This window comes from Festucalex cinctus, chromosome 5 (assembly GCF_051991245.1).
Source record: "Festucalex cinctus isolate MCC-2025b chromosome 5, RoL_Fcin_1.0, whole genome shotgun sequence".
NCBI classification, from domain to species: domain Eukaryota; kingdom Metazoa; phylum Chordata; class Actinopteri; order Syngnathiformes; family Syngnathidae; genus Festucalex; species Festucalex cinctus.
This window is the reverse complement of record NC_135415.1, coordinates 29,918,103-29,935,065: the sequence shown is the minus strand read 5'-3', so window position 1 is coordinate 29,935,065 and position 16,963 is coordinate 29,918,103. Positions and strand designations below refer to the sequence as shown.

At 38.6% G+C, this 16,963-nt stretch overlaps 2 protein-coding genes across 8 annotated transcripts in view; one reads left to right on the top strand and one right to left on the bottom strand.

The window, feature by feature from the left end:
• Positions 1 to 16,963, bottom strand: part of piwil2 (piwi-like RNA-mediated gene silencing 2) — a 69,863-nt gene that overhangs the window by 7,019 nt on the left and 45,881 nt on the right. The window contains exons 1-16 of one of the 6 annotated variants that reach the window (XM_077521281.1): positions 9,711 to 9,841; positions 8,635 to 8,754; positions 7,594 to 7,944; positions 7,412 to 7,517; positions 6,615 to 6,732; positions 5,896 to 6,077; positions 4,482 to 4,563; positions 4,027 to 4,137; positions 3,651 to 3,768; positions 3,079 to 3,203; positions 2,919 to 2,999; positions 2,722 to 2,835; positions 1,558 to 1,746; positions 970 to 1,054; positions 336 to 428; positions 21 to 161 (exon numbers count right to left, since the gene is read on the bottom strand). In XM_077521281.1, the coding sequence (XP_077377407.1) occupies positions 21 to 161; positions 336 to 428; positions 970 to 1,054; positions 1,558 to 1,746; positions 2,722 to 2,835; positions 2,919 to 2,999; positions 3,079 to 3,203; positions 3,651 to 3,768; positions 4,027 to 4,137; positions 4,482 to 4,563; positions 5,896 to 6,077; positions 6,615 to 6,732; positions 7,412 to 7,517; positions 7,594 to 7,917 (1,869 nt within the window). In that variant the 5' untranslated portion in view covers positions 7,918 to 7,944; positions 8,635 to 8,754; positions 9,711 to 9,841. Of the gene's footprint in view, positions 1 to 20; positions 162 to 335; positions 429 to 969; positions 1,055 to 1,557; positions 1,747 to 2,721; positions 2,836 to 2,918; positions 3,000 to 3,078; positions 3,204 to 3,650; positions 3,769 to 4,026; positions 4,138 to 4,481; positions 4,564 to 5,895; positions 6,078 to 6,614; positions 6,733 to 7,411; positions 7,518 to 7,593; positions 7,945 to 8,634; positions 8,755 to 9,029; positions 9,051 to 9,710; positions 9,856 to 16,963 lie in introns of those variants that run through there. The other 5 variants (XM_077521286.1, XM_077521283.1, XM_077521282.1 and 2 more) reach the window with 5 other exon arrangements.
• The window catches only part of htr7c (5-hydroxytryptamine (serotonin) receptor 7c), a 24,826-nt gene continuing 19,005 nt past the window's right edge, over positions 11,143 to 16,963 (top strand). The window contains exon 1 of one of the 2 annotated variants that reach the window (XM_077521293.1): positions 11,143 to 11,906. In XM_077521293.1, coding sequence (XP_077377419.1) covers positions 11,440 to 11,906 — 467 coding nt within the window. In that variant the 5' untranslated portion in view covers positions 11,143 to 11,439. The remainder of the gene's footprint in view (positions 11,907 to 16,963) is intronic. The other variant, XM_077521294.1, reaches the window with a different exon arrangement.

Below are 16,963 nucleotides of genomic sequence, written 5' to 3'. Positions count from 1 at the left end.
TTGTCAATAATAGAACTTACAAGCAGTATTTCTGAGCCAATTTCTAGGCCCCATTGGGTGACTTGTTTCTGGCTGTCGGGGTTAGTGCTGATGTTCTTCAGAAGTTGCTTTATTGAATGGGTGTGCTGTTCACCATTCACATTAATGTGCATGGTCAGGTCCTAAAATTTTCAAATATAAAATTTAGAATTGTTGCCAGCCAAATGACTTGATCTATCACATTTTTGAGTCTACTTTAGATAAGCTAAAAACAGCTAACCAAAACTACATTTAAAAAAAAACATAGCATGTTTGTATGTGTCAAAAATAAATAGTGACATGCCGAGCAAATGTACCTTCATTGCTTTGAAATCCTTCTTCATCTTTTCTGGGATCCCAGTCATGAAAGAAAGCTCGGGAACAATTAGGATCTCACCAGTAATGACTTGCTGCAATGAATAAGTGTTACACTATTGAATTTTGAACATGTTTAAAATGTCCCTGCGACAAGAAAAAACATCGAAACATTTGGCGAGCGTTTAGCGAGTGTTGCGACCTTTGAACGAACGCTGACGAGAAATCAACATTCGCTACCTTTGCAGACACTCGCCAACAGTCTCCTTCAGTGGGATACCTGCTTTAGGCAGCCTCTTCCTTACAGCTCATAATCTTTTTTTTTTTTTTTTTTTGGCCACTAATGGAAACTTGTACAACACCACACACTACGCTAACAATTCAGTCATGTTTGAAATACATTGATATTTCTTTTGAGATTTAAATTTCAACATTGTGTCAAGACTGCAATTGGCTGACAACCAGTTCAGGGTGCACCCCGCCTGCTGCCCGAAACCAGCTGTGATGGGCTCCAGCACCCCCACGACCCTTGTGAGGAGCAAGGATGGATGGAGGGATTGTGTCAAGAGTCAAGAACAAAGTGGCACACTGCAGCATGTTCTGTGTTGAGTTAGACTGAAATTGAACATGTTTTACCTTTCCGCCAGTCTTGCACCGCTCCTTTGGTTTATGCATGAGCAGAGGTTGGTCCATCTCTTTAATATTAATTCCATAGTTCTTGCTGTGATTAATGCACAATAAAGGATAATGACCTTATGTTTCAAACTGTTAAAATCAAAGTCTTAGTGATGTAAAATAATGTAAATATCATTTGAATATAAAACATATACTGATTGGGTCAGTGAATATCGGTGTATGTGCACAAGTTATTGTTGCTATTAATCGTCGTACAATACCATCATTGTTATGATTAGTAGTACAGTTATACATTTGTAATTAGGGATGCTCTGATGATCGGCTGCCGATCATGATCGGTCGATATTCGTGAAAAAGTATGTGATCGGAATATTTGGTCAAAGCCTTTTAGTCCCGATCAAAAATCGTTCGATCCGTTCGCACCATAACACGAGTTACAAACGCGTGCACACACGCACACCCACACACAGGACAAATCTTTCAAAAAAACAAAACAAAAAAACAAACAAATAAAAAGATACTTAAAGATATATTTCAATATGTACCTTCCCTGCTCAATTCTGATCATTTCAAAGACAGATGACGTACCTGTAGTAGTCCACAAAAGTGGTTTTTGTGCCATCCATCAAAGTGAATGTGTCTTTGGGTGATTTATCCCACTCAACGGCATCGATGCGATAAGTCCGGTTATTGTAGCGGGTGATGATGATGCTACCAACAAGTTCTTTGGTACATTCATCTCTAAATTTCTCTTTGCTTTGTTGATAGAGAATGTTCCTGGCAGAAGAAAACATAAAACAGTTTTCATTTGAAAGCCTAACTGTGTTTGATATATTTTGGAAATGTAGCTTTGCGTTGTCCCAACAATCATTATTAACCAATTAATTTTGACAGCTCTAATGTACAATGACTTTGAACGTACAATTATGTCTTGTCCTCTCTGTGACAGGTACCAAGACTGATGGACAGGGGATGTGGAAATACTAGAGGCGTTAAGAAAAATTGATTCGGCAATATATCGTGACATTACAGCGCACAATTCTTGTATCGATTCAATATGGGGCCGAATCGATATTTAAACGTCAATTTTTGATGGAAATATTTAACAAAAAGTCTTACTTGTGGTTAGGGTTCCCACTTTAAGCATGGAAGAATGTTATATTAATTGAACATGAAGCCTTCTTATTTTATTTGAATGCTGTATCCGTATCAAACTGAATTGTGACCTATGAATCGTGATACGGATCGAATCGCTGGGTACTAGGCAAGTCACACCTCTAGGAGATACTGTCCAATACGAAGGGGGCGTTTTTATTTTTGTTTTTTTAATGAGTTAGTTATATACTGATTTCTCCAAAACAAATGGATGAAATTTAAAATGCAAGCTAATATTTTCCTGATGAAAAAAATAAAATAAAAAATACAGCGTTTATGAGTGAAAAATGGGCCATCACTGCCGAAGTTTCCGTTTAATATTGCATTTGTGGAATATGAGTTAAGCAGCAAAATCGACCCATTTTCAATCCATTTTAGGAGGGGGCCATTTTGCCACTTGTTGTTGATTGAAAATTACATCACAGTTACGCAGGACTCCGGTAACAACAAATCTTTGCTCAACTGTTTTCTGAAGCTGGGTCATAATTGGTTGGTACCTGTGCCCTGAGTAACTGTGATGTCATTTTCAGTTGACAATAAGTGGCAAAGTTTTGGGTTGACTTCTTTGTGTTGTGTAACTGATTTTGCATTACTCACATGACATCCAGCACAGAGTCATTCCGCAATACTTTGTGCGTAACATCAACACACAGGTACAGACCTCCATCTGTATTTTTGATACTTGTTGAAAAGCCTGGCCACACCTGCAGTCTACAAAATATTAGCACAAGATAATTAGCAGAACAGCTTGGAACAGAACTGTCCTATCACCACAGATCAATATGCTACTTTACCGATGTTTGCCAAGAACTATTGCACTTTCTGGATCATAATGATTTCTCCCCACCAGCTTCAATCCAATCACTTTCATGACCCTTGAAACAGACGGGGAAGAAAAAAAAATAAAAAATAAATGCTTTTGTAACAAAAAGGCTTTAAAATTGAAAAATGTACCTCCTGAGAACGACATTGTAGAGTGGGATGCATATATCACTGCTGGGTGGCAACATCTTTGTCATCTTTATTTGGATTATGATTTCTTCATTGTCTGTTCTTCTCAAACTCTTGAGAACCACCTCCTGTGTATTAACCAAATATTATTTTCACACAATGCCACATATTTACAGTGTAACAATAGGAACATTTCCAAATTGTGATCCGTACTCCTAGATGGGTTCACAACTATTTATGGGAGGAATTCAGGGTTGGTGCTGGGAAGTCAATCAGTAGTTCGGAACATGCGAGGTTAGGTTACTCGACTGGTTTTTGGCTGTAATTTTCGCCCGCGGTCCTAAGTTCGCAAAGCTGCCCTGCGGGCATCGGTAGCAGGAAGATGTTGGCGAAACAAGTCAGGTGAGGCTCCAGCCATGCTAGATTTACTGCAATTACAATAATTTCTTTATCATATATAATGTTCGTTGATTTGAAATCGAGAGTGGGTTTTTTAAGGAATTAAGGAATTTTTAGTTCACCACTAGATGGCGCTAATTATTACACACGATGCCTTTAAATTCTGTGATACCTACATCCTTTAATTGGAGGGGAAGGTAGAGTATAGTGCCATCAAACGCCATGACTTCTCCTGTGGTCAAGCGGTGATCTTTCATCATTGCAAAACGCATCGACATGGATTCAACATTTGGTCTGGAAAAACAGTAGAAATACAAATTCTTACTGTACAAATATTTTCACAGGTACGTACTTATACAAGTAAAAATACGGTCACTAGAAAAAGGCCTGTTATCCCAAAATGGATTCACTTTAGGATGACATTGTCATTGGACATCATCATCGGATATTTAAACAATATGTAATGGCAGATTTTCATAATAGTCTACAAATGCACAAATTTACTAAAGCTTTTTAGTTGAAAAAAAAAAGGCAGAAATCAGTGTTACTTACGTAAATGTCACATGGTACTGATAAACAGCTTTGTTCTTGCAGTGAATTGGAATATGATTGGAGCCGATAGATAAAGGACTTCCTTTTGATCCAGCCTTATTGAGTGGCGTGCTGACCAAGAAAACAGACACACAAAAATATAGTTTTGATTCAACAACACCAGATATTGATCTGATAGCCCACGGGAGAATATGCCTCTATAGCTAATTATTATAATTATTATAAAATATATTGTGACGTACACATAAGACATTGAGATGATAAACCTCAATATGGAAAGCGTTTCTTGTTAAAATGACGCAAACTGAACGAAAAACATGCTAAAGGAGCTCAACGATATGACAGCCAAACAAACAAAAAACGGACGACAACTTCCTTACTTGCAGTAACTCGTAACACGGTTTAGAGGCAAAAAAAAAAAAAAAAAAAAAAAAAAAAAAAAAAAGTACTCTTACCGGACAGCCTCCATTTCCAATTCTGTCTTTCTTGGTACAATAGCTGAGAGGTCTTCCACCTCCTGGACACTGGGCACCATTCCTAAACAGAATTGTTATAGTAAATTGATACATGTCCTTTTATTAGTGTGAGGATCGAAAAACTGGAGGGGGAAATAATGTAGTATGGATGGATGGATTTTCTAGAGGTGCACATAAGAGGTGCACCAGTGTGTGTGAGCACTGCAAATTGAAGACTGCACTTCACTTCAAAGTCTGTCACTGCGTTTTTGTACACAAAAATAATGCAGTTCAGTCAGTCAGCTTGAGTGTGGTCAGACTATGCAGTGTATGCAGCCTCAATTCCAAAATAAGTTATCTGCCACCACTGCTTCAGAGAGCCAACTTCAAAATAAAAGTGTCACATATTTGTGACGTCATAATGCGCACAACCTCGTGTTCACAGAAGATGCATCATGGCGACATGGCGGTCGCCAGTGTGGGCTTTCTTTACTGTGTCTCCCCAAAATATCACGCTTGCAGTTTTTTTGTTTTTTTTGTTTTTGCATTTTTAAAACATGACTGTTTTGTTTTGATAAACTCAAAATGAGTTACTAGTTGCCTTTAGCAACCAGAGATAAACAAAATTCAGCTTCATGGCGCTTTACGCGTTTCAATGTATTTGTACATGTTAGTAGGAGTCGAAAGTATATTTGTATTCAAGTTAATTTAGCAAATTATTGGCTTACTTGTCAGTTATCGATATCTGCACTTTCTATATTATTGGTATCAGTTGAAAATAGAATTTATCGTGCATCCCTAATTTTTAGAATGGTGAACTTAGTAAAAAAAACAAAAAACAAAAAAAAAACTAAAATTTGAACTTTGAACTGAACTAGCTAATTTCACAATGTGTGGTGAAATTTGAATTTCTTTGCAGTGACGAATTAACTTTCCCAACACTGCCTGCAATGAGCAGCTTTTACTCGTTGTGAATGGATTGTGAATGCCTGGGCTAGCGTGATCGAGCATTGTTTTTCGAGCTTTCGTGAAAGCTGGCATCATTGCCGAAGAGCTGCATTGAATATTTTCCCTCTGCTTGTTTGGGCTTCCTTTCCGTAGTCTGGCATCTACATTTCCTAAACTTGCATGTTAGGTTCATTGAAGACTAAATGATCATATGGTGTGAATGTTTGTCTGTCTGCAATTGCTTGCGACCAGTCAGAATGTATCCCGCCGCAACACCCAAAGTCAGCTGGGATAGTGTATAGCTCACGTGACTTCACCCTTGTGAGGATAAGTGGTCTAGAAAAAGGATTGATTGAACCCTTATTAACTGATGGATCTTTGTACTCCAATATATGCTATGGGAACGCATTTAATGTGCTGTGTGTTCCCCACCCTTGTGTGATTTTCAAACTTTCAAGTTTATTACCTGTGTGAGAGCTCTTGGAGTGATCGCAGGCTGTCGGCTCAGAGGTACGAGAACCAGCCTGAACAGTTTTGAGAGGAAAGGAGGAAAGAGGTAAAGGGGGTCCTCGTCCCAGTCCAAATGCAGGCAGTGATGCTCTTCCAACTCCCACCATCGGGCTTGCAGACGTTTCTTGGCCAACAAAGCTGTAACAGTTCACAGGCCATGCCAGACATTAGTACAACTCATAGGGATGTGTATACTACTCTATTAGAGGTTGCAACGATAAACAAAATTAAACATCCACGGTTCGATTCAATACATTAAACAGTAGGGATGGGTACCTTTCACATTTGAACCGGTACCGTGCCAAATCTCGGTACCTGGGAATCGATACCAGTACTCCCGGTACCAATTTATTTATTTAGTTATTTTGGTGGTAATAAATGTTCATCATTGTTTATTTAACAGTAATATATTTTTACAAATCTATTTCACCATTACTTTTTAATGTATAAAACTTGACAAATAAGAAAAATGTAAAATTTAAACAAATTCGCCACAGAGGAATAGTAAAAAATAAAGATGTAAAATTTTACAATTACTGAAGTATAATTAATATAATTAATTAAACAGTGTAAAATAAAGTTCTGTGCAACACAAGGAATGACGTTAACCATTAACAGTAAATATTAGGGGTGTGAATTGCCTAGTACGAGATGGAGAACACATCATCTTCCTACCTTCTCCCCCTGCCAATTACTGCTTGTGGGTGGTGACTTATCTTTGGGATACTGGCAACCACATCTACATCCGGACTCTGCTTCTTTAACTCTTCCACTTCCCCAGCTGCTACTGTTTCTGCAAAAACAATTGAATTCAATTTTGCTGATTAAAATGTGAACAGAGAAAGGGGTATTCAACAAGCAAGAAAAATCCAAGAAATTTGCAACACGTTTGCCACCAGTTGTGTCCTTTTGTAGAGTACATTGGACCTCTGCTATTTGTGGGTGACCGGGCTGGTCCAGGAATAGTATAAAGTAAAGAAAATAAAGTAAAAAAACAAACAAAAACAAAACAAAAAAAACAAACAAACAAAAACTTAATTAGTGATTCTGAGACTTCTGAACCGTGACTATGCAGGGGTCTACGGTATATGTCAGTGGCAATTTGGTTGAAGTTTTGGACTGCTGACTGATTTAGCAACAGAAGAATTAAGATACTGAATATAAAGCTCCAATCACACAGCTTTATGTATAAGCCACAACAGGTTAAATCTCAACAAAAACAAATGAGCGCTCCCCACTATAAAAGAGGCACATTTAATGGTGTATATTGTATCTCGGGAAATAGCAATAGTAGTTTTTCTTCGTCAAATATCACTTGTAAATATATTGCAATTCCTTTTCTAATTTTGTTTTTTTGGGGGGTAAAATGCTCATGGTAAACACTGTAACTAAAAGACTTTCCCCCTTATACAACTACAACTATTACAATAGCAAGAGCAAATCCTGGAGGGGCAGTTACTGTACATACATACCAACTGGTAATGCTCCTCTTTCACATGAGACCACTGAGGGTTCAACACCCATTCCCCTGAACATTGAGACCAGTGTACGTCCACGACCATGTGTAGGGGAATCAACCTATACACAAATTAATTAGTAATTTAAAATAAATAAATAGATATTTAGATAAAAACACATTACAAACTTTAATTACCTCTTTCCTGGTGAGGGCTTCGTCTGTAAGGGCCGTCCGATTCTCGGTGACAGCCAGGACTGCACCTCTTGCAATACCTACTCTGGGTTCTGCTGAGGGAAAGAGCCACCCTCTTGCTCGTCCAAGGCCTCTATTGTCAGACTGAAGCCCTCTCGCTCGTCCAGCTAAAGGGTCATTAGAGGGTATACTGGATCCTTGTCCTTGTTGGATATTAGCAGGAGGAACGAAAAAACCTTGGCCTCGTCCTACAGCAAGCCCTCTACTGCGTCCCCGCCAAGGAATGCCTGCCAAATCACTGGAGGCAGGTGGCATGTTTGGATCCATTTTGTCCACTTAAATATTTCGTGTGAACTGCAGGGCAAAGGGGGCGAGAAATTTCTGTTAATAAATCCGTCTGTGTGACCGGCTGACAGTAGAATATTCTAACTTTCTTAAAACTCATACCTCTCTGGCCCCATCCTATGCATCTAATTTGACTTTTAATCATTTTAAAACTTGTCACACCGTGACAATAACAGCACAAAAGGTTCGAAATAAACTGCATTTAAAGGGGGGAAAAAAGTCACATAATCCACAAGGAAAGTTACTATAGGTCAAAAGATCAAGTTACTAAAATATGCACTAATCTTCTAAATGATTGCAGATTTGGAATCCTCAAATCCTTGTTGAATTCCCTTTCCAACAATACATGTTTTGGGAAGATTGACCCAGAACTTGAGATATAAGGTCTCACTGTTCAAAGGAAGGCAGCCATGCCTCTTCGCCAAAAAATGTCAAAATTCAGCAGGCCATCGTTCCCACATCCCTGCTGCGACTGACCTAAAATTTGTTCCATTAAAACCAAATTCCATTAAAATCACAATCTGCTTGGTTAAAATTTTCAGATTTTTGGGGGGGCGATTCGGCATGGAACAACGCTAGTGACAATTTGGAACATCCGGGCATGTCTCCAACGCCACGAACTGCCTTTATACAGTGAAAACAAACAGCCTATTCTTTTGTATTGTTTCTGCCTGTGACTATCATACAAAGCAGGCATACCATTATAGTAGTCAAAATACAAGGATCGAACGTCCGATGCTTTTCAATGAGCGGAGAGCATCATTTCACCAAGTTGACCGCCATTTTGGCTTGTGACGTAATCACAGACTTGTCAATAGCCTTGAAAACATACACAAACAACATTAAATTTAAACATCACAACACCTACAATCTAATGGTCCACAGCATTTGTACACTCGTACAATGCAAGACAGTTATTTAAATGTACTTTATATTGCTGTATTAATCATTCATTTTAAAATATCATGTCACACTATCATTTTTGAATGATTTAGACTACAGTGCTACAGCTTAAAATTCAACCTGTTTCGAAAATAAAGAAATAAAATAAAAATTTAAAAAAAAAAAAAAAAGACGTCCTGAAGACAACTAACCACTGGACGGCGCCTCGCTACTTGGTACCAGGGGCTCAATTTCTCTTCAAGGGAAAAAGAAAATGGAAAAAAAAAAAAGAGCGGTAGCATGTTGTGTGAGCGGGAAATGTCAGCACAATTCGTCTCTCACCCCCCCCTCCCAACGGAAAAAAAAGAAGAAAAAAAGGAAGAAAAAAAAGGTTGGGGTGGACAGTGGACTGTCTTTCCATGGTGCACCATGACATAGGAAAAAAAAAGAAGTCATTTTAGACTCTAAATTCACTACTCTAAATGGGGATAATACAATAAAAAAAATAGACAACACGATTTTTCTTCCTTACTGTAAAATACGTCAAGCGTTGCTGAGGCCATTTTAATCCCCGCCATTTTTTTCTTCAAAAACAAAAAGTATGGAGATTATCCCGTCCCTATCAATTACTATTCCTATTATACGTTTCAATGTTATTAAGTGCATGGGTATACTCTATAACATACAGTTCCACATACTTTGTCAAATAATTAACACAGACGACACACAGAGACGTTAGCAAAATTAGCATTTAGCTTGCACAAGAGGCCGCTCACGCCGGCTAGGAAGCAATTAACAACCGTGACGTGCATTTACTAAACTAACCAGGTAACGTATGTTGGTCAAGTAAACCGTTCTTGAAAACGTATTACAGTATAGAAATTGAAACTCACATTTTACTCGGTGACAAACGTTTAGGTTTTAGAACGAAATTTCTCAACCGTGACCCGGTGTTGAATCTTGACTGACGAGACTGTGCCCGCCCTCTAAACGCTATTGGACGAGTCAAGACGTAGAGGTGTCTATCATTGGTTTGCACCTCCTGCCAATCATTCCGGCAATTAATATACGGCCTCTAACAGAATTTAATTTACCCTCACATACAGTACCGTACAGATATTCATAGTAATATGTTAATGATGCTCTCGGGGTGTTTATACTAGATCATCACTATCTACTGACGTGACATCACACATTTACACTGCACGCACATATTTTGCCATACAAATGATAACAGAGGTTGTGTTGCCATCTATTGTTAGAAAGCAGTAACTGCAACGTTAATACATCGAAAAACAAACCAAGCACACATGCGTTTAGTGTATTTACATAATGATGTACATTATATATCATATATAAGGAAAAACACACAAACCGAGAACAATACTATACTCACAAATCCATAGCAAGCCATAGCATAGCATCCATAGCATGTTGTTTTTACATACATTTTTTTTTTTTTTTTTAAATCTGTGGAGATTTTTTTTTTCACTTTAAAATGAACCAGATTGGGAAAGGTATAGGACAGGTGCACAGTTTGTGTTTATTTTTTAAATTTTAATCAAAGCAGTTTTGTACCGTCTTGTATGAATAGGAGAAAAAAAAAAGACACATTCTGTGTTGGAGCCATATTACTATTAGTGTTCTATGTTTTTCCTTCTCTTCATGTGATTTCTAACTTTGACCGCATGGTGGCGCATGTGCCCCCAGGATTAAATGAAGCTCGTCAGGTGTGCGTGAGCCTTGCTGGCAAACAGTTTATTTTATTTTATTTTTTTATTTTTTTGTTTTATGCGAAAGGACTGTGTTGTCCTTTGGACATTAATGGAAAAGGATGGGACTTTGGGCTATTGTATGTACACATTTTATTTATTTTTTTACACAGCTTGGTACAAATCACGATTTTTACAGATGCAAATTATACACTTTTGTCCACAGGTAAAAAAAAATTTACGTTACTTTTGCACCATATAACCTCCATAGTCCTGGGTTCACTTTACGAAATATATTGAAATAATTTTGGTGGCGTCAGTCCGAAATCTATATCAAAATTTGGTATAGTAAATTAGATTTTACAGTACTTATATGGGTCAATTCTCACTTGTGTGTGTGTGCGCTATTTTATCTATTTGTCTAATGTAAAGTGTTGAAAATGACTTGCTCTCTTTGCAATGTTTATGATTAAAGCAAATATGACATTTCCTTGATTTATTAGTGTACAGTAATGTAATGATATTGCTAAATCGCTTCGTATCCATAAGACTATTTGAGGCGTCTCTCTCTCTCTCTTCTAAAGAGAGAGAGAGAGAGAGAGAGGCGCGTGTCAAGTGACGTAACAAGTCATGCTGATACTATTATTGCATTGCTTCGGAGTCGAAGTGACGCATGTGGAGGTGGAACACGGTCTTCATGCTTCTCCGCTCGATGGACCATCCTTGGACCGGAAGCTACGAGTAAGCCCCAAAACTGTTCCGCTCCGAACGCGCCCGCCCTGTGAAGCGGCAGCCGGCTCGAAGTGAAAGCACCGACTCGGAGCCGAAAAGCAGGTCACAGACATCCAAATATGCGCGTTGGAGTGCGCTGGCGAATCGTCCCTTCACTCCATTCATCGGCGTTGTCGTGATGTTCAACACTTCGGGTATTGAGCTTCCTTTGAACAAGAAGGAGGAGATTTCCGAAGTTACCAATGGCACCTGGCAGCTTTTTTACAACGTCCTGCAGAACATCGGCCCCGCAACCATGCGGAATGAGTCTTGCGGGGAGCAACTGCTGCATTTCAGACGCCCGGAGAAGATCATCATCGGGGCGCTGCTGGCCATCATCACGGCGGTCACCGTGATGGGAAACACGCTGGTCGTCATCGCGGTGTGCGTGGTCAAGAAATTACGGCAGCCTTCCAACTACCTCCTGGTGTCTTTAGCTGTGGCCGACTTGTCCGTGGCCATCGTGGTGATGCCGTTTGTTATCGTGACTGACCTCACCGGGGGCAAGTGGCTCTTTGGCGAGGTGTTTTGCAACATATTCATCGGCATGGATGTAATGTGCTGCACTGCCTCCATCATGACCCTCTGTGTGATCAGCGTCGACAGGTAAAGTCATGAAACGAAACTTGAGAAGTTGACTTCAAAGAACTGCTAATACTGTATTGAGTAAGTTCCTCTGTCGTATCAAATAACGAGGGGTGTGCTCCAAAAAAATCGATACTGCAATATATCGTTGCGGGCCTCATCACAATACACGCATCGATACGCAGGCGTCAGAATCGATATTGCTCGTTAACTTTAAATCGGCAGTTCACGTTTGCTTCGCGGCTTCCGTTGTACCTAAAAAATAAAAACCGGCAGAGTCTTTGAAGTTAATTGCCTTCAATTAATGCAAAAATAGCTCAACAGTGATTGGACACTGTGTCTTGCTAAGAAAAATGAAAGCAGAGGAAGAATGTCAACATTTGTTTATTTATAAACTTAACACGGCACGTGTCTCAGTGTACCAATTTTCCTATATTTTGTTGTCAAAAAAAAATAAAAAAAATAAAATGTGTCTTATGTGGGATATATATTAGGGATGTCACGATAATGGCAATATCGTGATATCGTGATATTAAAACTGCCACAATATCGTCGTCGTCATGTTCACAATCTTTAAAAGGAACACATCTGTTAAAAAAAAAAGTCAGGTTGATTTCCATTTGTGCAGTTCTAGCACCCTCTAGTGGCTAGTTTATTCGTGCAAGTTAATTTTCATGAGGGATGTTTTGGCCTTCTATGTTTAAAATCGATGCTAATTGTTAGATAAAGGGGAACCTAATTTGCTTGTGAAGTGATCAATGTGTGCTTGCATTAGCAAGGAAGAGCCTCAATATTGTTATTAGAGATTGTAGGTGGTTTATATGTATTGCTGTTATGTACAAAAGCACAATATTGTGCTTTTTTTTTTTTTTAGTATGACCTCTTTTTTACAATATTGTGATGTTTTTTTAAATATCGCCAATGCCCCCACAATATCGTGATAATTATCGTATCGTGACCTTCATATCGTGACAATATCGTATCGTGATGTTTGGATATAGTTACATCCTTAATATATATGTATCGCGATACGTATCGTATCGTGGACCCTGTATCGTGATACGTATCGTATCGTGAGGTTGGCGGCAATACCCAGCCCTCCAAATAACGAACTAATAACTCGCCATTTGGTGCCAGCTCGGGATCCAAATTTCCAGGGGCGGGACTGGTTTGAGTGACAATCAATATATAGCCATTTTTTTTCCCTTATTGCATACACATCAGTGCAGGTTTTATCAACACCAAAAACAACTCTCACTTATTAAACTGGCAAGTGCAGGATAGCCGGGATGCTTTCAGCAGAAATTATTGGGTAACTGTTATCTTTGGTCTGCTCGTGACAAATGTGTCTGCATGCCCTCCCTACTGTAATTTGCATTGAAAAAGTCAAAAATATTGGTATTTAATCTGTTGTGCCGCAAGACTTTCAATTCCAAATGTAAAATCAATGTTGTATGAAAATGTGAGGGTGGACGAAAGGATTTATATGTGTATAAGAAAAGTCACAGAACTGAGTGTTAGAGCATGAGCTCCACTAAGTTGCCATATGATGGAAAAAGTGATCATAATGAAACCCTTCACGTGCTTCTGTATGGGAAAGATGTCGCTTACCACTTGGGAACTCCAAATGACGGCCGAGTTCTGTTCATGTGCTTTTTGTTGTTGTTGTGGGCAAACAAAATACACATGGAAGCTGACCTACTCTTTGCTCGTAAAACTGAACGATTACGGCAAATAATGAGTTGTGAAGGACAGGACATTGCACGCGTAATCGTGTAGATTCCAAAACAATTTGCTCGCGAACGATAAGTGTTCATATTTCTCGCCATTCGTGAATCCTCCTGCGCTCTCCGCCATGTTGAAATTTGAATAGTTCTCTCGACTCGGAAACTCGGGTGTCAAAATAAATTCCCGGTTGTCCAGTGGAAAATATAACATGAGGGGGCGTTCACGTGCAGTTTTCTCCTTGACATGTGCTATTTACCATGATTTGGAGACCACATGAAGGCAGCGTAAGACCAAGTAAGCATCCGTGGGCCGTTATTAGGAAACTCCAAGTTTCGGTGTCAGCAGACCAGAATGAATTTATACAATTTCTGTTAAACAGTGTGCACAATAATCACAATGAAACAAATGAGAGCAAAGTTAACATATAAATCACAGCAGGGCTCAGAGGAAATTGTGAGCGTTGATGATAGGATAGCTGTGGTGAATGTGATCAAAGGTTTGCACATACTTATATATATATATATATATATATATATATATATATATATATATATATTAGGGGTGTGGATTGCCTAGTACCTGACGATTCGATTCGTATCACGATTCACAGGTCACGATTCGATTCGATACCGATTAATCCCGATACGAATTTATAAGTCGATTCTTGCGATTTTTTTCATTCAAATTTAGAAAATACTAATCAGTAAGCTTGTAGAGTGTAAGATTTATATGAAAATGTATTATTTATTTAGCTGAAATTTCAGTCTTATAGAGGTTGTAATCTGTTTCATGTTTAAACAGTATTAAAATAAAATATTAAGGCTTAATGTTCCGTTTATATAACATTCTTCCATGCCCAAGGTGTGAATCCTAAAAAAAAAAAAAAAAAAAAAAAAAAAAAAAAAAAAAAAAAAAAAAAAAAACGATTCTGCTGATTATTGAATCGATTCGAGAATCGCGCGATGTAGTATCGCGATATATCGCCGAATCGATTTTTTTTAAACACCCCTAATATATATATATTAGTGTTGTTCCGATACAATTTTTTGGCTCCCGATACTGATACCCAGAGTATCGGCCGATACCGATACCATACCGATACTTAAGGTTGTTTTTTTTCCTCAACATGAAAAAGCTGTCCTGCCATTGGTTCAGAGCATTCATGGGCCAATAGGGTATCTTAGATCGGCATGCAGTGAACATGTCACATGCCAGTGAATGTCGTGCACCAGCAAGACACAAGATGCTGCATCCAAAGTCCTATATTAGCTTTGGAATTAATGGTATCGGCATGTTACTTGTGAGTAGTCACCGATACCGATACCACTGTTTTAATGCAGCATCGGCACCTCTGCCGATACCAGTATCAGTATCGGAACAATACTAATAGAAATATATATATATAAACACGAATCTGCAGGATTTTGCTTTGGATGAGTGGCTTGGTCAGGATTGTAGAAATACACGAGGTATGTTGAGTGGCTATTTGAGCAAGTTAACGCTCTGGACGTCATGAAGCCAGAAGCATGAACCCTTGTGTATAGACCCAATAAATATTTAATCCCACAGGCTTACATGGATGTTCTCCGAAAGACCACTTTGGTGGAGTTCAGCATCTCTGACCTTCCTTCCGCAATCTAATCACAGCCAGATAATACCACTGAGATCCCACGGAGAACGGCTCCGTTAATGGGCGCCGTGTCACCTTTACGTAAACACATTTATCATCAATGAAGGTGCGCCATATAAATTTTGTTCTGTGGATATTGCCGTTGAAGGATTTTTATGACATATTACATACATGCTTGCTTTCTGTTTCTGCTTTGACCCATTCGTTCCGAAGACGAGTCAAATGTCTAACGCGAGATTACTGTTGTCATGGAGGAGCTGCAAAATAAACCAAGCAATGAAGATTACATCAAAAAAAAAAAAAAAAAAAAAGGAGCCTACCTGGATAAAAGCACAGTACAGAATGCATGTTTTTCGATCACCATCTCCCGCCTCTAAAAGTTTATTGGTCAACTCTAAATTGTCCATAATTGTGAATCAGAGTGTGATTTTTTTTTGTTTTGTTTTGTCTATACTTTATGTACCCTGTGATTGACTGGCCAGCAGTCAAAAGCTGGCAGCTCTCAACACCCAAATTCAGCTGGGATAGGCTCCAGCTCAGATATTGTTCATTTGGAAATCATTGCGAATATGATATTGCTTGTTAAATTCCAACAATCTATGTGAAATAATGATTTTCGACTTAGTAATTGAATTATCACGCTACTATAAAATATTATAAACATTTTGCAAAACTTATTTCTATATCAGCAGGTTATCGACAAGCTAAACAACTGTGTGATCAAGTCTCACGGCATTTCTATTAAAATGTAACTTCTGATTCATAGCTCTGAATGCCACACATATGATGACGTAACCATTTATCACCTCTGTCGTTAAGTTAAGATTTAACTGCACACTTGAAATCACGCTTTCCGCCACAGCGGGAGCGTGCCCGTGCTATATAGGGGAAAGGTATCATCAATAATGGTGCACTACCTCTACATGAATTTCAAGAAAGATTGAGATGAGACCCACTTCCTTTAACTCATTTGCTCCCAATAACGTGTAAATACGTTTTTTTTAATGTTCTAAGTCTCCCAAAGACGTATTTATACGTTTTTTTGTTTGTTTTTATGCTAGAGCATACAGAAGGCTTTGATGCACCCTCTCAACTGAAAAGAACGGTTGCAGAAATGGTAGTTATTACACAAACGGCCAGCAGGTGGCAGCAGAGCAAAGGAGATCAACCAGGGCCATGTAGAAAAAGAGCTCAATTACTTTGAATTTTAAATAGATTTGTGAAAACTGATGAAACTTAGCTCTCTTCTAATGCCAATTGCTGCAAAACGGAACCAGATAGAAACATACTTTTTTTTCCCCTGATGAAAGAAGAGACTTTAATCTTTCTTTTGATAGGTTCCCTGCTTTTATAGCAATTGAACACAATATTCTGTGGGCCTTGCAAAATCAGTCAAAATCCAGTAAAACAGCCGGGAGCGAACGGGATTGCGAAATGTGAAAATGGCGGCGAGTGAATTAATAAGATAAAATATGTTTTGACTTCACTTTTTTTTTTTTTTTTTTTACCTTCCCTGAGAGTAATATGTTACACGTTCAATAATTCAAAAGTCAAACATGAATGATTTATTCAAAACAGGGGGAAGAGAGGGTACTTTTCCGTAGTTCTTCGGATGTCGACGAAAAGTCACGCTGAAGGAAGGGAAAGAGCTCACATTGCAAGCTGGCCGATATTAATATAAAATATCACTTAACTGTAAAAGTTGACTGTAGGTTACATG